The sequence below is a fragment of the Talpa occidentalis genome, unplaced genomic scaffold (genome assembly GCF_014898055.3).
Source record: "Talpa occidentalis isolate TD23 unplaced genomic scaffold, MPIMG_talOcc4v2.1 talOcc4.7, whole genome shotgun sequence".
Taxonomy (NCBI): Eukaryota; Metazoa; Chordata; class Mammalia; order Eulipotyphla; family Talpidae; genus Talpa; species Talpa occidentalis.
This window is the reverse complement of record NW_023605083.1, coordinates 106,015,332-106,038,344: the sequence shown is the minus strand read 5'-3', so window position 1 is coordinate 106,038,344 and position 23,013 is coordinate 106,015,332. Positions and strand designations below refer to the sequence as shown.

General features: G+C 37.3%; 2 protein-coding genes across 8 annotated transcripts in view; both read right to left on the bottom strand.

Moving 5' to 3' along the window:
• Window positions 1-362: 362 nt before the first annotated feature.
• Window positions 363-18,628, bottom strand: DDX52 (DExD-box helicase 52). The gene is made up of 15 exons (XM_037491679.2): window positions 18,498-18,628; window positions 17,278-17,473; window positions 12,913-13,043; window positions 11,812-11,997; window positions 11,520-11,663; window positions 10,026-10,137; window positions 9,013-9,085; window positions 8,334-8,537; window positions 6,640-6,730; window positions 4,536-4,658; window positions 4,267-4,417; window positions 4,035-4,110; window positions 2,793-2,864; window positions 2,180-2,272; window positions 363-425 (listed from the first exon to the last, which is right to left on the bottom strand). Exons 1-15 carry the CDS (start codon window positions 18,582-18,584, stop codon window positions 368-370), a joined length of 1,797 nt encoding a protein of 598 aa, XP_037347576.1. The 5' UTR covers window positions 18,585-18,628; the 3' UTR covers window positions 363-367.
• The window catches only part of HNF1B (HNF1 homeobox B), an 82,427-nt gene continuing 78,000 nt past the window's right edge, over window positions 18,587-23,013 (bottom strand). For 5 of the 7 annotated variants that reach the window (XM_037491667.2, XM_037491668.2, XM_037491671.2 and 2 more), the window contains one exon: window positions 18,587-18,745. In XM_037491667.2, coding sequence (XP_037347564.1) covers window positions 18,587-18,745 — 159 coding nt within the window. The remainder of the gene's footprint in view (window positions 18,746-23,013) is intronic. The other 2 variants (XR_008549635.1, XR_008549636.1) reach the window with 2 other exon arrangements.

Below are 23,013 nucleotides of genomic sequence, written 5' to 3'. Positions count from 1 at the left end.
AGCATACCTACATCACACCTTCCTTCACACTTGAAAGAAAAATCCTTAAGAGTTCACCACATTTGGGTGTTACTTTTAGCAAAAGCTTTTGTTCTTCTGTAAGAAGTATCTCTCTGGATTCAAACAACAGAAGTGTCAATGAGTGTTATTTCCACTGTATCATCATGTAAAAGTCACCTACAATTTGATATCTGACATAATGCATTGAGAGTTTAGGATCATTTCTCACTAGTCCAGTGTTCTTGTTTGTAGTTGACTTCAAATGACTGGTATAGGCGATTATATTACTTGAAGTTTTCCATGAAAACAATATTCATACTGGAATCATAAAATTGTATTTCTTAGACAGTCTTTTAAAGTATCTGTTTTAATTTTTATCTTCAAGAGTTACTTTCTTCTTGCTGTTCTGATCAGTGATGTTTTTCCTGTGACAAGGAAAATAAGGACAGTTGAATAGAAATTCTAAATCTACATACTGGGGCCTCCCTGGTGGCATAGGGGTTAAGTCTCAGTGCTATCACACCATCACTGCTGTGGCCTGAGTTCGATCCTCAGCCATGGAGCTACCCACATGGTGCAGCAGACTTCTCCTGTCTTGCCTGCGGCTTCCCTCAGCAGTGTATTTCAGTAGATCCACCTGTTCTGCTCTCCACTGTCTCTGGTGAATCCTCTCACTCCCCACACATGTGGCCTACACGTACCCAGTTCTTCTAAGCATAATTAAAAAAAAAAAAAAACTTTAAAAATAAATTAATACATATACATACTTTCCAAAATGACCAGTTTAATATTAGTGAAACCTACTGTATAATAACATATATGCAGTCTAGAAACACAAAGATGCATTAGACATAGTCTATGTCCTTTAGAAAATTATAATCACCTTAGTAATGAAAAAAAATCACAACAAATGACACTATAACATGGTATAAAGGACAGTTTCTGATCCTGATCTAATAATAACTTCATATTGATTAATATGAAGTGCTAGATATTATTGTAAGTGCTTTGGGTAACTTCCCTAATTTATAAAGAAGATTCTATTATCCTCATTTTACAGATGAGGAAAATGAGGTAGAGTGGTTAAGTGACTTGTTAATCACTATATACTAGTAACAGAAATTTGACATGAACTCTTGAGAGTCTGATTTTAGAGTTTGGTAAATGAATGCCGTCAACTAAATGTTAATACAGGAAAAGGAAAAAACATTTTGAGAAAATAATGTTTGCAATATGTTATAGCTATACAAAGTTCTCAGATGTACATTAAGTCATTTAATCTTCAACCTACCCTGAGTGGCAGAGCCACTCATTTTGTGTCATTTACTCAAATTATGTATCATTTACATAATTATTGGGAAGTGCTTTGTCCAAAGTCCAAGAATTGTGCATCCTGTTGCCACATGGACCTCAGTTCAGGCACTACAAGATGAACCTAGTGTAGTGGAGGGAAATAATTATGTCCTAATGTAGGCCATGTATTGCTGAGGGGCAGTGTAATTCTAATTCATGGTGAATTGAACTTGTATTTTCACAGATGGGAAAAACCAGATCATCAATATACAGATACAGAAAAATTCCATCAAGTTGATCAAATCATCAAGTTCCCAATTCATAGGCAACCTAAGATATATTACTTTTTTTTTTTTTTTTTTTGTGGGACCCTTGCCAGCGGCCGGGGAACGAACTGGCGCTGCAGAGGCTGCGGGCAGCCTCGCAGCCCAGTGCCCAACTGCTGCGCCACCAGGGGAGGCCCTAAGATATATTAGTTTTATTAAATTCTTTTTTTTTTTTAAAGATAATTTATATAAGAACTGGGGTACAGTCAGAGGCGTGGGAGGGTGAGAGAATTCACCAGAGACAGAGTGGGGAGCAGAACAGGGAGACGGACTAAAGACACTGCTGAAGGGAGCAGCAGGCGCAACAAGAGCGGTCTGCCGCGCCATGTGGGTTTCTTCCTGGCTGGCTGGGAATCAAACCCGCGCTGCAGAAGCTGCTGACAGCTTCACAGCACAACGCTCAACCTGCTGCGCCACCGGGGAGGCCCTACTTTTATTACATTCCATATTGGACTATTGACCTGTTAATTCTACTTAGAAAATTTTATCTTAAGGAAAAATAATGCCTACTATAACAATATGACAGAATCAAGCAGTGACATTTCTTACTATATACTTACCTTTTATCCTTAGCTTTTTCTAAGAAATATTTTGGTGTTGTACTAATGCTCTCCCTTTCCAATGGCTTCTTAATCATCTTTTTCTTTTGTTTGCTAAAAATGACAAAATAAGAAGAACTGTCACTTAATTTAAAAGAATTCAAACTAGTTTGATCCTTGATCACAAAATTCATTTTTTAATACACTTTTGGTTTCCAGCGACACTTTGTCCACTTTAATGTAACAAATTACCTGATAGCATTTAGAGAGGTAACCCAGATAATAAATTGAATCAGCTTTTCAAAAAGGACTATGATTAAAATATTTCCTATGTCAACCATATATCCTGTGCCAACAAGCATTAGAGTTCGATTTTCGCTAATCAATTCTTTTTTGGTTTTTGTTGTTTCTTTTATCAGTTTTATAAACTAAAATAAATTCTAAGCATTTTACTAATCAATGAACACTTAAAAATCTGAATACTTACAATTTCAAGGATGAAGAAAGTGACAAGGAAAGAATATACACAAATATTTAAAAGGAAAATAGTCATATTAGAACTATAATGTGTAAGAATGTGAGAGCAAGAATGTCTAAGCAAAGAGAAAAACTTTAGGTAAATTCAAGATTGTACCTTAGTAGTTTTTGAAAACCTTTGATGTATTCTGGTACTGGACATCCGGCCTGTTGTATAACATTGGCAACGCTGGAAAAAGGTGCCCATAAGCATAAATTTGTATCTTGTCAAACTGATATGTATGTACTTAAAGACAACACAATGTAAGAGAAGCTAAAGTCATTCAAACAAGAATGTAATCCAGTAGTGTTCTGATATATTATCAATTATCATCAGATACAATCACATTGGATTATTAAATCTGCTACACCAGCATCTGCACTGATGAATAATTTTAGACAGTAGTTATTTCTACTCAACATTAATGAGTAACGCAAAAGTTATTGAACCAATCTTGGATGAGTGTGTTACTAGTAATTTTTCCTAGCAGATTCAAGCTTAAATAAATATTTTAAGCTTAATACTATGGGCTTGGCATGGTCTTAAACCTTTTAATTCTCACAGTGACATTAACCCTGTTTCCCAGATAGAAAAGGTGCAGCTACACTGATCTGAGGGTCATCCTACTCATATGCTTGAGTTAGTGAGCACACCTTTATAGGAATATAAACGTTTGGAATATGTTTCCCTACATCTATGAAAGTCACTCAAGGTGAAACCAAGGCTGACAAAGCCATGGCTCAGAAGGAAAAGGTCAAAATCTTTACCAAAACTGATAAATAGAACTAAGAACAAACTATCTTCAGTCATAACTCAATTTCATCTATTAGAAATATGAAGCACTGTCAATTATCTTAAGGCTAAAAGCCTACTGTAGACAGTCAAAATGCAGGAAACTCAAGTTTCTAAATGAAAATCTATGATGATAGGTTAAATTAAGACTGAAAATATATCAGATTGCTCAAGGGCTACGAGTGAGTTAACAGTGGAGTGTATTACTAATAATTTTTCCTAGGATTAAATATAAAACTGTATCTGTCCTAAAAATAATGGGAAGGATGCACCAGGATAAGAGAGAATTCTGAATGAACCGAAGAGACTCAGGAGTTAACTTTAAAGTATTCGCTAATCCAGACACCTTATTCTTACACTGTGAGTAATACTAACAGCTATTGAGAGAATCTTATGAGTCTGAAGTAAAATAATAAACATACCATTATGAGTATTTCTAATAATGAAAAGGCAAAAACAAAGGCCCTCTGGTCATTTTTCCTGTTCTCATTTTCTGTTAATTGTGTATACGTATAAGAATAAAGCAATTTTTGCCAGCTTAAAATCAAGTTGTTTTTCCTAATTTACCTTCTTAATAATGGTTTATCATCTTCAGTGAAAAATGTAACAGCTTTTCCTTTATGCCCTGCTCTTCCAGTTCTACCTAAGAGAAACCAGATCATAAAAAACAAGATTCACATATAAAAGTCACTGGATTTTTCACAGCACTAAAACCTGAGCATCATTGAAAGGAACAGTTAGAGGGGCTATTACAACAAGTGGGAGCCTAGTGGGAAGGGAGAGAGGAGAGACAACTTACCTATCCGGTGGATATATTCCACTGAGCTGGTTGGAAAATCATAGTTGATCACCAAGTTAACGCCTTTAAAATCAATCCCTCTGGCTAGCAATGCTGTGCAAATAAGAACCCAGATTTTTCCTGCTCTGAAGCTATGGACTGTGTTGTCTCTCTGGTTAAAAGAACATAAATGTTTTAGTACCACTCTAAGAATGGAAAACAAGTATTTCATAAATTTAATACTATTTTTCAGTCTAGGTATTATTTTGAAATGCTACATTTGACCTTACCTGTTGCTGTGTTCTGTCTGCATGAATAACATCTACATTAATACCTTCGTATATAAGCTCACGAAAAAGTTCTTTAGCTCTCTCAATGGACTGAACAAAAACAAGAACAGGTGGAGTGAAACCCTGAAAGAAAGAAGGCAAAAATATCAACACACATAATCTATAATCAAGAATACAATCAACATTTCATGATTTTAGCTCATTAAAAAGCCAATTCAATTTAGTGTGCTTTCCATTGCCAAATTTCTTAGACCCTGGGGTCTCAATCTGCTTCCATCTTCCTCACTATCCATTCTCTACTCAACTTGAACTGTAATTTCCATTTTGCTAATTCTGCTAATCTAGACTAATTAATCCCACCTCCTTTTCCTTTCTCCAATAATAGATGCTCACTCCTTACAACTATCACCTTTTGGGTTTGGTGCCTCAGAATTTTTTTATTCTAAGATGCAATAATTGTCTTTTTAATTCATTGTTTATCCTAATTGTGGACCCTCCCCCACCTCATCTTAGTCCTTTGTTCTCAGTTCTATCAACATAATCTTAATCTTATTAAATAAAATTTCAGTTATGAGTTACCGTAGTCCTAAGCAGATGATTTTTACAATCTTATCATCAACGTGCCCTGCTCCCAAACCAGCTTCCTGAATTATCAACTGTCTACACTATGATTAATATTTTGATTTTGATACATACACACTTTCAGAATCTAATGTAAGTGATGAAACTAACAGCAACCACACACATAAAAATACTAACGTGTAATTCTAGAGGGCTCACAGACCTCTCAAAATTCATATAATTACAAATCCCTGGTGTATAATCTCCAGTGTCTGTGAAAAATCTTAAATTTCTTGGTGTAAAATAATACCCTAAGACTATTAATAGGGGTAGGGAGGGAAAAAAAAAGATTATTAATAAACACATAAAGCATTTATTATTCTGGATTGCCAGGCACTATTATAAGCGCTATATTTATAGGAACTCATTAATACTAAAATAATATTGAGAAACTATTATTCCCAGTTTACAGATGAGGAAACTGAAAATGGGAAGTTAATTTGCTTAAAGCTCAACTTCCAATCCAGGTAGTTGGCTCTAGCATCCATGTTCTTAACCTCTTCTGTAGTCACAAAGTACTTGCAACACCTTTCCCTTTCAATCCCCAACTACTAGTGCTTTACCACTTAGACTGTCACCTCATTTCTTTCTTCCTTATCATCTCTGACCAGTCTAGTTCAGCAGTCTGCTAAGTGGTTTCCTGATTTTTAGTCTCTTTCCATTACAATCCATCTTACATAGTGTTTAACGAATTTTCCTTTAATGTGGTTATATTCTTCAAAAATGTCGAGTGGACACAATTGATCTTAATTCTTACCATGAATTCTTTGCCTTTCATGGCAAACACAGTGTTATCTCCCACATCTTAGACTTTACTCTGCTGCTCCTCCACTCATCATTACTCTTGCTCTCCACCGTAGTCCACAAATGAATGTCCAGAGTAGCAGCATTTGCTTTATATGACCTTCCCTAACCAATTCAACTCACCCTGATGGTACCTTTATGACTGTCTAGGTGCTTCAGGAAAAAATGCACTTTATGGCACTTTGTCACAAACTATCTTACACAAGTGTACTGATTTCATCCTCTAAAAAAGACTAAATTCCAGGAGGAGGATTTAGGATTTGTATTTCTTTTATTAACCCCTGCCCTGAAAATTTTTTAACTATGATTTCGACTCAGTATTTACTGAAGGGATAAAAACAGAAAACACCACTCAGTGTCCTACATATTCTACAATGTACTAGTTCTATCAGAAACCTAGAGATAGATGGGGGGATTGGGGGTAAAGGAGTACATATGTATTTATGAAAAAGGTATGCTTTCAGGTATCAGGTAGGTCTATTCCTGAGCAGGGAACCAAAAACTTAACCATATCCTAAGAGGTAAGCCTCTCCACTTGGGATGACAATCGGCTCAATGTGCTTCTTAACATTTTACCACTCAGTTATTAAATATTATGCAGGAATACTGCTCAATCTCTCATCAGTAATATAAAGTTTGGTGAAGTTTATCAAAATTCAAGAATATAACACAAATATACCTTTTTCACAAGTTCTCTCATAGCCAGAAGTTTTCCTGTCTCAGACCCAACAAAGAGAAGTTCTTGTTCTACAGTCTCTACAGCAGAGTTTCTGAAAAGAAAACATACTTTGTCATTTGCAAGAGCTACTTTTTGTTGTCCTCCCATTCTAACAGTTTACTTTTCCATTGAATTACTAATATTTTAAATTGAAGAAAAAGTTATTTTAAATGTTTTATTCTAAATTATCTCAAGAAAATTTGAAAAAGGTATTTTAAAAATGAAAACTGCCCAAGCTCTATTTTAGAATAGACATTCTATTGTATACTAGTCATATATTTTCATGTCTTTAAAAAATTCTGAAATTAAAATTGTTAGGTTAAATATTGAAAGTATTTTTAAAGTTGCTATTACAATATGGCTGAAACTTTTTTCTTAAATGATTAGCAAAGGCTGCTATATAGGCAGAAGTTAGGGGTGAGGTATTTTAAGGCTTTATTAATATTCTATAAGGTGTTGCAGTATGTTATACTGTGTCATTTATTCTGTTGTCTCTTGCCTGGCAAATTTGTTCTATTTCCTTTTTATACAGAGAAATTTTAAGTTTAAAGTAGGCAAGGAGGGCCTCCCCCGGTGGCGCAGTGGTTGAGCGCTGGGGTGCGAAGCTGCCTGCAGCCTCTGCAGCGCTGGTTCGATTCCCAGTCACTGGTGAGGGTCCCACATGGCGTGCAGACCTCTCATTCCGCCCGCTGCTTCCCTCAGGAGTGTATTTTGTCAGTCTGCCTGTTCTGTTCCCCGCTGTCTCTGGTGAATTCTCTCACCTCCTGCTCTTCTGACTGTACCCAGTGCTTGTATAAATAAATAAATAAATCTTAAAGTAGGCAAGGAATTGTTTACTTTTTTACTTAACGTGTTATTACAAGCACTTATTCTTACAGCTATAGTCTTCACACTTATTTCATGAGTTGCAGAATATTCCATCAAATAGCAATACTGTAATTTCCTAAAAATCTTTTCTTTTATTGAGCATTCATTTAGCTCAATTCCAGGATGCTCTGGAAAATTTGTTTTTTATTTCATATTTTTTAAAGATTTATTTTATTTATGCATACGAGAGCTGGGGTACAGACCAGAGGTGTCGGGAGGGAGTCGGGGGTGAGAGGATTCACCATAGACAGAGCAGGGAACAGAACAGGCAGATCAACCGAAGTACACTGCTAAGAGGAGCAGTGGGTGAGCCAGGAGAGGTATGCTGTGCCATGTGGGTTGCTCCCTGGCCGGCTAGGGATCGACTTTGTGCTACAGAGGCTGTAGACAGCTTCACAGGCTGCGTCTTAACCCTTTGCACCACCAGGGAGGCCCAAAAACTTGTTTTTTAAAAGGAATTATAAATCAAGTAGCTCAGTAACATTAGCTTCTTCCTGTGATTCTACCTAGGATCTAAGAAACTCAATCCTTTGGGTGACTACAGAACTCATAGCATGCACTGTGGATGGGAAAATTAACTAAAAGTATGATGATAGGAATATTAAAGGGCAAAATGAGTATCTCCCTCTGGATTATTCTAATCACTTTAAAGGATACATTTCTTTCATTAAAATATTCTTCAGTGTCAAACAACCTATTTCCTCAAGTCAAAAAATATTTTATACACATACATGAAAAAAACTCATAATTAAAAAGAAAAACTGGGGATAATATGTAAGAACAATTACCTTGCTCCAATAGATACAGTAATGACATTGTCCAGATTAAGTTTGCACCACTGCTCAACATCATATGCAAAAGTTGCACTGAACATAGCTCTTTTGACCTTGTGGGATGTGCAGGCTAGGAAAATGGAAGCCAGCTGGTCTCTGAACCCAGTTTTGCCATCTTCAAACAGTTTGTCTGATTCATCAACTACCAGCCATTCAACACTAAGAAATAACAAAACAACTCATGGGTATTGACTGAAATGGAAGATCCAAAATTCTTCATTGAACTGTGGGGACACAAAGTTGTCAAACCTTGATGCTACTTCTCAGACTCACTTAAACCAGAAAAAATAAACAGAAAAAAGGTAAAAGCAAGATAAACATAAATGTTCTATTCCATTAGCCTCAAGGGTAAGAGATTCCATTAGCAATAGCAGAGCTTCACATTGACCTTAACAACTCCATCAACATTGCTAAAAGATGCCTAAACATCTAGAGGAATTCTGTGCTACCTTCCTAGCAAAATCTGTAACTTTCTCCCAGACCATGGGTGAATTACTTTTCTGTGACTTTAGCATGTCAAACTGACTGAAAGTTGTAAGAAAGATCCAAAGGGCAATAATACAAACAACTGAGTTCAAATTATAATTAACTAAAATGAAAAACAATATAAGAGATACTAAAATATCATTTGTACCTTGTTAAGTCTATTCCCGGAGGATCTTGCTTTAATAAGTAGATTAGTCGATTTGGAGTAGTCACAAGAATATCTATAAGAAAAAGAAATGGTAAAAATAGCAAAAGGCAGAATCATCCCTCTTAAACTAGAGAATCAATCCTCCTGCATGTCAGCTAATAATCTGAAGTTGGGAGAGGAGAATGGTCATAATCACTACATCCAAAAACACAAAAGTTCTTCCTTATTAAGCGAATAAACATTTTTTTAACCCTTTGCACTCCGAACCATTCTGGACATTGGCTACCAATGTCCCCTGAGAGGGGACAGTGGAGTGCAAAGGGTTAAGCTACCATAGCACAAAACACTACATCCTTACTCTCCCTTTATTATATTTCATTTATCTTCTCAGTTTCTAAGAGGCAAGAACACTGTAATCCAGCAATTTGATTTTCAAACATGTTTGTTTTTCAATCTTGTCTTTAAATAAAGTTCTACTCAGAGCTTAAGATAAAAGACAGATAAAAAAGCAGGTTCTCTGGCTGATATAAAGTCAGGGATGTAGCCATTCTTAACTGCAGAGTATGTTCATGGTAGATTAAAAATCAGTAGTATAAAGTAGGAGTTCTCAACCTTAGCACTACTGACATTTTGGTCCAGCTCACTCTTGGTTGTTGTGGATGGTACAGCGCACTGTAGGATACTGAATAGCATCCCTGCCCTCTTCCCACTACAGATCAGTAGTACCCCTCCCCAGTTGTGATGGCTTAAAAAAGGTTTCCAAATACTTTCAAATGCCCTGGGATGGAGGATGCGGTAGGGGTGTGGGACAAAACTGCTTCAGGCTGAGAACCACTGGCATATGCTATATTTATGTACCTACCGGGTGAGAGTGGGGAGGGGAATCTTCTTTAGCATCTGTGAAAATCTAACTATTTGCATAACTACACTTTAAGAACCCTTAAGTGATAATTAAGATATTTGTAATTTTCAGATCCCTTATATGGTCTGTATTTCAAACATGAATCCCTTACCAAACTTCTTAGATGATTTAGGTCCAAATTTCTTGGCTGCCACTGCTGCTTTGTGGATCATGTGTATCCTGAATCCTGTTCCCTCAGAGATTTTTACTAATTCTCGGTGAATCTAAAAATGGAAAAGAATAAAAACATGAACTACACTTGGATAAGATGCAGTCTCTTTTATATTATTAATAAATTACTCCATTGCCATGAATATCTGAATATCCAGATTAATCTACAGATTAACCTGGAATCTTAGCATTTTGGAACATCAATGCCCATTTAGATTCAGTAAACGAGTTCTAAGAGAGAAAACCAAGTCTTCCAATCTATTTATTATTCTAATTTTATTTTTATTTCTTAATGTGATTGTATTCATTCTCTTAGTAAATTGTATTCATTCTTTTATTTTTATTATTTTTTTAAAGATTTATTTATTTATGCATACAAGAGCTGGGGTACAGGCCAGAGACGGGGGGTGGGGGGTGTGTGAGAGGATTCACCAGAGACAGAGTGGGGAACAGAACAGGCAGACTGACCAAAGTACACGTCTAAGGGGAACAGCAGGCGAGTCAGGAGAGGTCTGCTGCACCATGTGGGTTTCTCCCTGGCCGGCCAGGGATCGAACTCGTGCTGCAGAGGCTACAGATTGCTTCACAGTGCAGTGCTTAACCCCTTGTGCCACCAGGGAGGCCCAGTATTCATTCTTTTAGCAAATACTAATAAATACATTTTTGTTTTATATGACATTATAACAGTACATTCAGGTGAGCTAACTATTGCTTTTAGAATACTACTGCAAAACTTTTTCACACTTGGCATGTATTCTCTATTAAGTACATTGGGAGGTGTGGAGCAGATCATGATAAAGCTATACTTTATCAAAAACTGACATTTCTTTTTTTCTAGATGAGAAAAATTAATTTTAGAGTATATTATTATAATGGCTTTACAGCTTTAAGGATCTAAGAGCATTTACTAAAGAAGTATAAAGTATTAAAAACAAACACATTTTAAAACAGTATAGAAAGGATTAAAGACTTGTCCATATGCACTGAGAGACAAAGCAAAGTACTCTGTATAGAATTCCTGACTATAACTAAAGACACAGGCCTTATGCTTTCTGAAACTTTTTTAATCAACTTCATTTTTTTTTTAGATTTTTTTTTTTAAAGATTTACTTATTTTTATGCAAGAATTGGGGTACAGGCCAGATGCGCGGGAGGGTGAGAGGATTAACCAGAAACAGAGCAGGGAACAGAACAGGCAGACTGAAGAAATACACTGTTGAGGGGAGCAGCAGGCGAGACAGGAGAGGTCTGCTGCACCCTGTGGGATTCTCACCAGCCGGCTGGGATCAAATCTGTGCTGCAGAAGCTGTGGACAGCTTCACAGTGCGGCGCTCAACCGCCTGTGCCACCAGGGAGGCCCTTTTATCACCTTCAAGTAAGAAAATTAGTTGAAGCAAATACCAAGCACATCCTTTTCCAAAGGTGTAACTCCTACCTGATTGGCAAGTTCTCGCGTTGGTGATATAATCAGGGCCCTAAAGCCTTTATTTGTTGGTTGTTTCAGCTGCATTAAAATAGGAATGCTAAAAGCCAAAGTCTTTCCAGATCCAGTAGGAGCAGAAGCCAGAAGTTCCCGACCCTAAAAGAGAATTAGGGTGAGAAATAGTGATTAAAGTAAGGCATTTGAGAGGGACTTTAAAAGTAAGGGAATAATATCAACAAGGGGGGAGGTAAGGTAGAAAGATTTCAAAGACAAGGAGAAAATAAATAGAGCACTTCACACTCACATGGAGCATAACTGGAATGGCTTGCATTTGGATTGGGGTAGGTATCTGAAAGCCTGCATCTAGAATATTCTGAAGCAGTTTAGAATTGATTTTATATTCCTGGTCAAGTTGCTGAAAAGTAGCAATTGGGTCAGGAAGATCAGTTCCTTGGATGTGAATTTTATGTTTATTCCGGAGGAAGTTTATCTGAAAAGTAAAATATAAAGCGCTCATCATGGAGATGACACAAATGTTGTGAAACAACTATAACAGTTTTTAAGGTAGGCTTTAGCAGCATGGGAAACTTTTTAGTTAAATTCCAAGCCCTAATAGGTAGAGATATTGAGTACACTTCATGACCTTTCACAGACAAAAGACAGAACAATGAAAGCTGTATCTATTCATGCTTTCTTCACACTGATGTGTCAATACCATACATAATGTGTATTCATATTAATGTGTTACTGCCAAAATTATAATCTTATATAAAATTTTAGAAGGTAGGCATTACATCCACCATTTTTTGGATGATTAAAAAAAAAAAAACTGAGTACCAAAAACAGTCAACTGGTACTGATTTGTGTCCCCATACTATGATCCAGAGACAGCAACTCCTGACCTCTAGTTACTGAAGTGAGCTGAACATGTCTCTCCAAGTGCAACACGTAAGGTGTATAGGAGAAATGACACTGGGATATTTGTTGTTTCTTCTGTATTCTACTCCCCCTAGTCCCACATTATACAAATACTTTTCTTAAGAATTCCAACTCTCAAATCCCTGTCAGAGGACATTCTTACAAACCAGTGAGCTCAACAACAGGAAAAAGGGATCAAATTTTATGTTTATGAAAGGGGATAAGAAATTTTAAAACCTCAATTCTACACTCAATATTGAAACTTGAAGAGGTCAAGCACAATGCATATATTTTTGAGAATTTTAAAATTCAAAATTTTCAGCCACAGCACAAATAACTACTTTGCTTTCAGTTTTCACTACAGTAAAATTTAATAATCTTCTACCTTCACAAAACCATATTCACTTTAACCCACCAAATAACTGAAAGACAGTGAAAAAGTCACCAGAGGTCAGAAAATCAACTGAGGGCTGAGCCATTTTCTAACCTTTTCCTTTCTGAGATGCTCCAATTTTCCTGAAGTTAGTTTATTTTCTTTTTTAACTTTTTTATCTTCAATTTTGGCTTCTACAGATGATATCCATTGTATAGTAGAACCTTCTTCTTGAGAAATAATTTCTAAAATATGTTTAAAAAAATTGAAAGATTTTATTTTATTTTTAAAGATTTATTTATTTATTTATTTATACAAGCACTGGGTACAGTCAGAAGCGCGGGAGCGTGAGAGGATTCACCAGAGCCAGAGCGGGGAGCAGAGCAGGCAGACTGACGAAGTACACTGCTGAGGGGAGCAATGGGCACAGCAGGAGAGGTCTGTGTGCCATGTGGGACCCTCGCCCAGCAGCCAGGGATCGAACTGACGCTGCAGCGGCTTCAGGCAGCTTCGCAACCCAGCGCTCAACTGCTGCACCACCGGGTAGGTCCAAAAAAATGGAAAGATTTTAAGTGTAGCAAACAGGTGTAGCAAACAGGCCTGATCTTGACACTAAACAAAAAGAAGCATACTAGCTTATGCAACTAGATTTTATTATTTTTTTCATTTTTATTTATATATTTTTACATAGTTGTTCCTTTTTTGGGAAAAATTTATTTTTATTTATGCATACAAGAAGTATGCATAAATACACATGTAGGCCAGAGGTACAGGGGGTGAGAGGATACACCAGAGACAGTGTGGGAAGCAGAACAGGAGGATCTACTAAAATACACTGCTGAGGGGAGCATTGGGAGAGACAGGAGAGGTCTGCTGCCCCATGTGGTTTAGCACCTTTCCAGGGGATAGAACTAATGCTGCAGTGGCTGCTGATAGCTTGATAGTGCTGAGACTTAACCCCTTGTGCTACCAGGGAGGACCCCGTTGTTCACTTTTGTACATGTTTGATTTCTCCTCTCAGGTGTTGTCCCCATAAAATTACTATCACCAAGACATCTGTGAACTGTCACTAAGACTCTTGTGCTCTTCCCTCCTGTTTTGATCCCTCTCCCTCCCCCTCCCTTGCCCCTGCTGAATGTCTCCAATTTATAATTTGCCTGATACTTTCATTTTTATTTTCTTGTGATCCCTTGTATGGTTTCTCTATGTTCCTCTTATAAGTGAAACCATTCAATGTTTTTCTTTTCCCTTCTGACTTATTTCACTGAGCATAATCCCTTCCAGCTCCATCCATGTTACTGCTAATGGTATAAGTTTCTATCTTTTTTGATTTATGCAAATGGATTTTAAAAAAGCAATAGAAGGTATTAAAAATGGAAAGGAGAGGCCAATTTTGAGATGGTAAATTCAGAGCTCTGAAGCTCATTCTCTCCTTTTCGTATTTCAACTGCGTAAAATGTAGCTGATGACTATATACTTCAAAGCAACAAGGAATTACTGAAAACTACTGAGACAGTAGGAAGTTTCAACAAGGCAGCCATCTCTTCTATATCCAAACAACAACCTAGAAATTAAACTTGATGGGAAAAAAAAGATGTTACTTATAACATCTTTTAACATAATAGGAATTAACATAATAGGAACATAACATCTTTTAACATAATAGGAATGAATAGATGTTACTTATAACATCTTATAATAGGAATGAACACAATGCTTAAGGACTTCTCAACATTTGAGATAGTAATTCTCAGTAAGGCTATAAATAACACTAGTTCAATAAAAAGTAATGAGAGGATTATTTTGATAACTGGACTAGTTGACTATAAAATTTATAGGGGAAAACAAATATGTAAGAATAACCTAAAAATCTGTAAAATTAATGAGCAAAAACTACTTCTACTGGAATTTTAGTTTTTTTCACTGAGGCATAATTGACATATAATAAATCACATATAAAGAATACAATTTGAGGAGCTTTGATATTGTATACACCTGTTAGACAATCACCACATTTAATCTTATTTCCATCACTTTCCCAAAACTTCCTTGTGAAATCTTGAATTGCACTGCTCCATCACTAGGCAACCACCAGTATGTTTTCTGGCATAGATTAGGTTTTTTTTTCTTTCACAAATTTTATATAAAAGGAACCACGTAGTACATATTAGTCTGGCTTCTTTCATTCAAGATAGTTAGATTGTGAGATTTCATTCTTACTGTAGTATGTATAAACAGTTCTTATTAATAGGTAGCATTCCATTGTATGGATATACAATTTCTCTTCCTTCACCTTTTAAAGGACATCTGGGTCATTTCCAGTTTTTGGTTATTTACAAATACTTATGTAAATTCTGTGAGGACACAGGTTTTCCTTTCTCTTGAGTAAATTCCAGGAGTGGAATAGGTGGGTCACATGGTAAGTGCAAGTTAACTTTTTTCAAAAGTCCCCAAATCTAATCAGGGTTTTGTACCATTTTATTAATAGTGTATGAGAACTTATTTCTGTACATTCATACAATAGGCATGGTTAATCTTATAAATTTTAGTCATTCTAATGGGCATGTAGTAGCACTGTGTTGTGGTTGTAACATACCAGGTGACTAATGATGTGAAATATCTATTGTATGCTTACTGCTGTGTGTGTGTATTTTTTTTGGGGGGGGGGGTAAAGTGTATACCAGTTCCTTGTCTGATATATGTATTGCCAAGTATTTTTTTCTGTGTCTGTAGCTTGCCCATTTATTTTCTTAATGCTATTTTTCAAAGAGCTAAGAGTTTCAATTTTGATTAACTCCAGTTAATCAAAGTTGCAAAGATTTTTTTCCCTATGTTTTCTTCTAGAAGTTTTAGTTTTAGATTTTACATTTCAGTCTGAGTCATATTAAGTTAATTCTTATTTATGGAGTTAAGGGATGACTTTCATTTTTTTCCTAATGGACTTAGCATAATTTGTCGAATAATCCATTTGGCACCTTTGTAGAAAATTAATTGACCATGTATGTATGGATCTATGACACACTATTCTGTTCCACTGATCCATTTATATATAGTTTTTAAAAGCTCAAAATATCTTGATTACTATAGTTTTTAGTAAATCTTTAAATCAGATAGTGTAAGTCCTTAAACTCTGTTCATCTTTTAAAAAATTGCTTTGGTTATATGACCTCCTTTGTCAATTTCTTAAAAAAAAAAAATATAGCCTGCTGGAATTTAGGCAGAAAATATTCCTTGTCCAACTCTGTAAACATGGCATGTCACATCACTATCAGATTTTATGATGCAATAGATATTATAAAGCCAATGTAATTAAAATAAGCTGGTTTTGGTGTAGGATACAAAAATATAAAACAAAGAAATAGCACTGAACCGAGATATAGACCCAAATATATACATATGAAAATACAAATGATTTTTAAAAAATTATGTTCTTTTTATGAGACAGTTGGCATTAATAGAACAAAACAGGATAGCATATAAGTTTATCATCATTCATCTTTTCTAAGGGTGGTATAAATACATATGAATAGAATATCTCTACAAAAATATTTTAATTGATTAATAGTAGTTAGTTGCCTTTGAAGAAGGGGACGAGAGATAAAAGAGTGGGAAGAGAATTTACTTTTCACCATTGTGCCACTTTTAAATACCGTGTGCATTTGCTTTATTAAAAAAAGCTAAATGACTAGGAAAGTAAACAGATACAATTAAAAAGAAGACAAATATTCCTATAGCACAAAAGGAAATACCTTGTCAAAAATAGGCAAGGGCCTCCCTGGTGGCACAAGGAGTTAAGCACAGCACCGTGAAGCTATCGCAGCCTCTGCAGCATGAGTTCGATCCCCAGCCAGCCAGGGAGCAACCCACAAGGCGCAGCAGACCTCTCCTGACTTGCCCGCTGCTCCCCTCAGCAGTGTGTTTCAATAGATCTGACTGTTCTGCTCCCTGCTCTGTCTCTGGTGAATCCTTTCACCCCGTGCACCTCTGGCCTGTACCCCAGCTCTTGTATGCATAAATAAATAAACCTTAAAAAAGAAATAGGCAAGAGTAAGACCAGACAATTCACAAAATTTGAAAAGTAAATACCCAGTAGAGCACATTAAGAGAGGCTCAACATCAAGATAATATAAACAAAATCTAGTTTCATTCATTAAATCATCAAAAAATTTAGCACTAATAGTTTTCAGCACTGATGAGGGTATGGGAAGCACTTTTTCAGTCTGTGTTCAAAGAATGTGTATGTTTTCTCATCCAGTGATTCCACTTTTGGCGTACAAATTACAGAAATAACAGCACCTGTACCTAAAGACATGTATCCATACTGTAGCAGTCTCTGTAATAACTAATACCTGGGAAAAAATGACCTGACTGCTATCAATTGACAAATGCCTGGTACTTTCTGACATGTAACCCTGCGTTTTTATTATTTTGTAACTGAAAAAATTTAATAAAGAGAAAAAACAGAAATCAAGCACTAACCTGAAGTCATCTTTTTCCTCTTTTTCCTCTGTTCTCTCTTCCTTTCAGCTAGGCACTCTTCTTTTTTCTCTTCACCATGGAACTCCTCATTAGTTCCTGATGCTCCAGCCTCACCTGGGACGGAGTTCTTGGTTCCAAAAAAGTCCAGTCCCTGAAGCACCTCTGAAGAATCATAATCATACTTTCTTTTTCCTACCTAAAACCCCAAAATTTTTAGATTAAATCTACTGACAGGCCGGCATTGCTTTCACACAAGCAGCATTGACAGTAAAAACATGGGCACATCTTTCTTACCCTTTCCCATATATTTGTTGACCTAACCAGGGTATCTGAGCAAATGGAATCCAAGAATAGACCCTTCTTCATCTCATAAAACATACAGTAACAACAACAAAACTAACACTTAGGTATGCTTATCAGTTTAATACTTATAAGGCTGTCAGGCAGATTTCTAAGCATGTTTATTACCTATCAAATTATTTCATCCTTCAACAACTCTAGGCCGCAAACAGCAGTATTACAGATGAGAAAACCGAGGCGGGTTAAGTAACTTTACCAAGTTCTTAAAAACCAGTAACTGGCTGACCAGCGCTTTGGACCCGAATAATCCAGCTCCACAGTTCAAACTCTAAACTACACTAACTGCCATTAAGAGAAAGAAGAAACACACACAGACTCCCTAGTCCCGATAGTAAGGTTCACATTTAAGATTTTCAACAACTGTGCCCCAACTGATTTCTCCCATCTGATCATTCAGATCAGTAATCCTCATTGGTTACTTAACACGTGGTAGGTTGCAGGAATAAGAACCTCACCCACTCGAGCTACAAGCATGCCGAGCCAGACCGGGGGGTACCACAGTAAAGAATCTTCTCTTCATTTAGGGTTTTGTTTTCAAGATTCCTTTTTCCCAGTTTCGAGAGGGTGAGGGGGCAGAGTTACTTTTGAAACGATTCCAACTGTGCTTTGAATAATCTAAAAAAAAAAGAGTGTGGGAGGGGGGCGTTTCCGTGCCGTGCCCAACAAGGTCTACAAAAGGATGGGAAAGCGTTCATTCAGGAGGAACCAGGCCGGGTAGATGCGCGGGTCTTATGAACATCAGAGGGGGGAAGATGCTCCTCAGGCAGGCCTCGGGGTCTGCGAATGCCACCTCCCCCGCACCCACTCTCGGACATCTGCTCCTTCTGGGCTACTCTGGCTTCTACCCCAACATACAGCACCTGGAATCGGGCTGCGTCCGCTGAGAATCGCCTCACATCGAACTTGGCTCCCGCGCCGAGCCGGCGAAACAGATCGTGGGCATCCATTTTTACCCAGAAAGCGTCGCGGTCTCATGGCGCCTGCGCAGAAAAGTTACTCCGCAGAAGCCGGAGGCGAGACCGTGGGCGGAAGTGACGTAAGGGGGTGGAGCCGGGCGGCTGAGAGAGTAGGCGGTGTCTTCTTTCTGTAATGTGTCGTTCATTGTGCTCTGTAAAAAAGTATTTATGGGAATATTACTCAGCAATCAAAAAAGATAAACTCATGCAATTTGCAGCAACATGGATGGAGCTGGAAGGGATCAAACTCAGCGAAATAAGCCGGAAAGAAAAAGAAAAAATACCGGATGGTCTCACTCATAGCAGGAATCTAGAAAACTTAAATAAGGGACCAGGAAAAAGACTAATTATAATAAAGTAAAAATCAAAATCAACAAGCAACTATAAACTAGAGACACACTGGGAGGGAGGGGAGGAGGGATTAGAGTCAAAATAGGGGGGGTGGGAATTGTATGGGGAATTTAACCAAGATGAAAATGCATACATTGTGCAAAAATGAAAAATGATGTAAAAAATATATAAAATAAAAAATTTTTAAAAGTATTTATGAAGATTCTCATGTCAGACCTTGTTCTATATTTTTAGGACTACTTAACTGAACAACACCACAAGATTGCTCTGCTCAGAAAACCTACATTTTAGGGGGACACAGAAGACATTGTTAACAAATTAACAAAAGCAAAAAGTGATGTGGAACAATGTTAGCAGCGTAACTGACGGAGAAAGAGAGGGGTAACTACTTTTAAGTCTACTAGTCAGGTTCATTCAGATGAAGTCATTTTTGAGCTAAAAGGAGGCAGTCTTTCTAAGATCTGGGCATGGCTCTTTCTATGAAGAAAAATACTGTGCATTATATTAATAATTCAACTTTCTTCCCTTCTTTCAGAGGGAAGAATTGTATTGAGTATTACATATGTCATATATTTTCTTTTGTAAGCATGCAGTTAGAGTTTAAATTGTGTTTAAGCATGTACTTGTAACTTAAATAGCTCTGATTTTAAATCCTTCCCAGCCTCCACACATATTAGCTGGGATCAGGTCAAATTAACCTCTTTAGAACTAATTTGTTCAAGAGGAGGACCATGATACCTACTTTAGGGTTTGTCTGAGGATTAAATGAGGCTCACAGTCAGTGGTGTATAGTAGAAAGAACATGAATTTGAGGGGTCAGAAAGATACTTGAATGCAATTGTATCAGCTTATAATTTGTTGATCTTGGATGGGTTATTTTCCTGATCTGCCTCTTACTCATTAGTGAAAAAGAGAGTATAGGATTATAATATCTACTTTGAAGGCTGTGGGTAATACAATCACTCATTGTATGGGGCTCAAAATGCTTGAGATATGCCAGGATTACAATCCTAACATATGGTCCTTGAATAACCATTTCATTCAGTTTCATTTTGTTATATTTTTTTTTAGATTTATTTATTTATTTATACAAGCACTGGGTACTGTCAGAAGCGCGGGAGGGTGAGAGAATTCACCATAGCCAGAGCGGAGAACAGAACAGGCCGACTGACAAAATACACTGCTGAGGGGAGCAGCAGGCGCAGCAAGAGAGGTCTGCCCACCATGTGGGACCCTCACCCATGTCCAGGGATCGAACCACCCATGCTGCAGAGGCTGCGGGCAGCTTCGCACCTCAGCGCTTAATCGCTGCGCCACGGGGGGGGGGGGGCATTTTGTTATAATTTTTTTTTTAGATTTAGTGCGCGAGCGCCCTCTGATGGACTGACTTCCTGTGCAGGGTTGGCTCCCACCTTGCAGCCTGAGCTGCTAGGATAAACCACCCTCCACCCTGAACTATAATAGGCGGGATGGAAAATAAATGAATGAATGCATACAAATTATTATTTAACAGTTGAAGTGTTTTGGGTCTTTATTTAGAAGTTTGGTGATGTTTCTGTGACCAGAAATAAGCCATAGGAACTCAAGACTTGTTTATATCACTAACCTATGGTAAAACTGGTTTCCTTATGTCATTTGGCTTAGAGTCATAGTTTCCAAGAAACTTGGCAACTTTAACTGGGGACTCATTGCCTGTAGATTATAGTATAGTCTATATTATACATAAAGCTAATATAATCTGCTTAATAACTGTTCTTTTTCATCTTTCAGTCTATTCTCCTATAGCAGTAATTCTTTACCCTGATGGTGCATTAAAATTCCCCGAAGAACTTGAAAAACAAGACAAAGAAAAATAGGGCCCACCTCCAGAAATTCTTTTTTTTTTTTTTTAAAGATTTATTTTTATTTATTTATACAAGCACTGGGTACAGTCAGAAGCGCGGGAGGGTGAGAGAATTCACCAGAGCCAGAGCGGGGAGCAGAGCAGGCAGACTGAAGTACACTGCTGAGGGGAGCAGCGGGCGACAGGAGAGGTCTGCATGCCATGTGGGACCCTCCTCCAGTGGCCGGGGAGCAGCGGGGGATTGAGCCGGTGCTGCAGAGGCTGCGGGCATCTTCGCAACCCAGCGCTCAACCACTGCGCCACCGGGGAGGCCCCACCTCCAGAAATTCTTATTTAATTGTTCCTAAGTAGCTTCCTGAGTTGTAATTTTTGAAAGTTTTTCCAGTGATTTTAATTGCAGTTGGAATTAAAAATTACTGCCAAAACTGTCTTTCTAAAGCCTAAGTGAGGCCATGTTGCTTTTCTGCTTAAACATCTCTCAGGATGTCCCTTTGTTTATTGAATGCTGAGATTAAATTGCTATAACTTGGCCAAGAAGTGATTCTCAACACTTTCAAGAAATATGACCCACTCCTATAAATAATTTCAACTTGGGTTCAACTTCCAGTCTTACTACTTGCCAACTGAGTGACCTTGTACAAGTTACTTATGCCATTTAAGCCTTAGTTTTGTCATCTTATTTCAACTTTGCATCTTCTAACTCTGAACCTCTGTACATATTTTTCTCTCCTTTTTCAGTTCATTTTTTCTTTTTTTTTTTTTTTTTTTTTTTTTAAATATTAAATTTTATTTTTATATTCCCCCATACAATTGCAAACGCCCCATTCTGACCCCAATCCTTCCCCTCCCGCCCCCCACCCCCAAAAAGTGTCTCTGGTTCATAGTTTTTTGTTGATTTTGATTTTCACTTTCTTATATTCATTTTCCTGGTCCCTTATTTAAGTTTTCTAGATTCCTGCTATGAGTGAGACCATCCGGTATTTTTCTTTTTCTTTTTGGCTTATTTCGCTGAGCATGATCCCTTCCAGTGCCATCCATGTTGCTGCAAATTGCATGTGTTTATCTTTTTTGAATGCTGAGTAATATTCCATGGTATATATGTACCACATCTTCTTGATCCAGTCATCTATTTTTGGGCATTTGGGTTGTTTCCAAAGCTTAGCTATTGTAAACAGTGCTGCTATAAACATAGGAGTGCAGGTGCTCTTTGGAATTGATGTTTCTGTGTCCTTTGGGTAAATACCTAGGAGTGGAATTGCTGGATCATATGGAAGCTCTATGTTTAGTAGGTCCAGAAATCTCCACACAGCTCTCCATAGTGGTTGGACCAGTTTGCACTCCCACCAACAGTGCACAAGAGTTCCTTTTTCTCCACATCCTCGCCAACATTTGTTGTTGCTAGTTTTTTTAATATGTGCCATTCTCACTGGTGTGAGATGGTATCTCATGGTAGTTTTGATTTGCATTTCCCTGATTACAAGTGATGTTGAACATTTTTTCATATGTCTGTTGGCCATTTGCATTTCCTCTTCAGAGAAGTTTCTTTTTAGCTCTTCTGCCCATTTTTTGACTGGATTATTTTCTTTGTTGTTGCTGAGTCTCATCAGCTCTTTGCAGATTTTTGTGATCAGTCCTTTATCATTAGTGTTGGGTGCAAAAATGTTCTCCCAGTTGGTGGGGTTTCTCTTTGTTTTTGTTATTGTCTCTTTTGCTGTGCAGAAGCTCTTTAATTTGATGTAGTCCCAGCTGTTTATCTTTCTCTTCACTATCACTGCTTTGGGTGATGTGTCTGTAAAGATGTCTTTGATGTGCAAATCCCGTAGTGTTTCGCCTATATTTCCTTCTATGTATTTTATGGTTTCAGGTCTTATGTCTAGTTCTTTAATCCATTTTGAGTTGATTTTTGTGTATGGTGTGAGGTAGTGGTCAAGCTTCATTCTTTTGCATGTAGCGACCCAGTTTTCCCAGCACCATTTATTTTCAGTTCATTTTTTCTTATTGAGGTTTACAGTTATTGGTTTACAATACTATATATGCTTTAGGGGAATAGGCTCACACCTCCTCAGATGTAAATCACCACACCACAAGCCCCACAAAAGCGCCCATACACCCTTACCATACCATTGGGCCTCTCCCTCCTTTGTTTCTAGCCCACTCCTTTCCCCTCAAGTAGCCTCAATTCTGTGTCATTATATTTTTCTTTTTTTCTTGGAGTGTCCTCTCTCT

What these genes read in the sequence shown, in the direction of transcription:
- DDX52 (XM_037491679.2), bottom strand. Translation starts at nt 18,584, where the DNA reads ATGGATGCCCACGATCTGTTTCGCCGGCTCGGCGCGGGAGCCAAGTTC. An exon ending in CGGACGCAGCCCGATTCCAG is followed by an intron (nt 17,474 to 18,497) that starts GTGCTGTATGTT and finishes TTGGGGTTTTAG; the next exon opens with GTAGGAAAAAGAAAGTATGA. An exon ending in GATAAACCATTATTAAGAAG is followed by an intron (nt 2,865 to 4,034) that starts GTAAATTAGGAA and finishes ACCTTTTTCCAG; the next exon opens with CGTTGCCAATGTTATACAAC.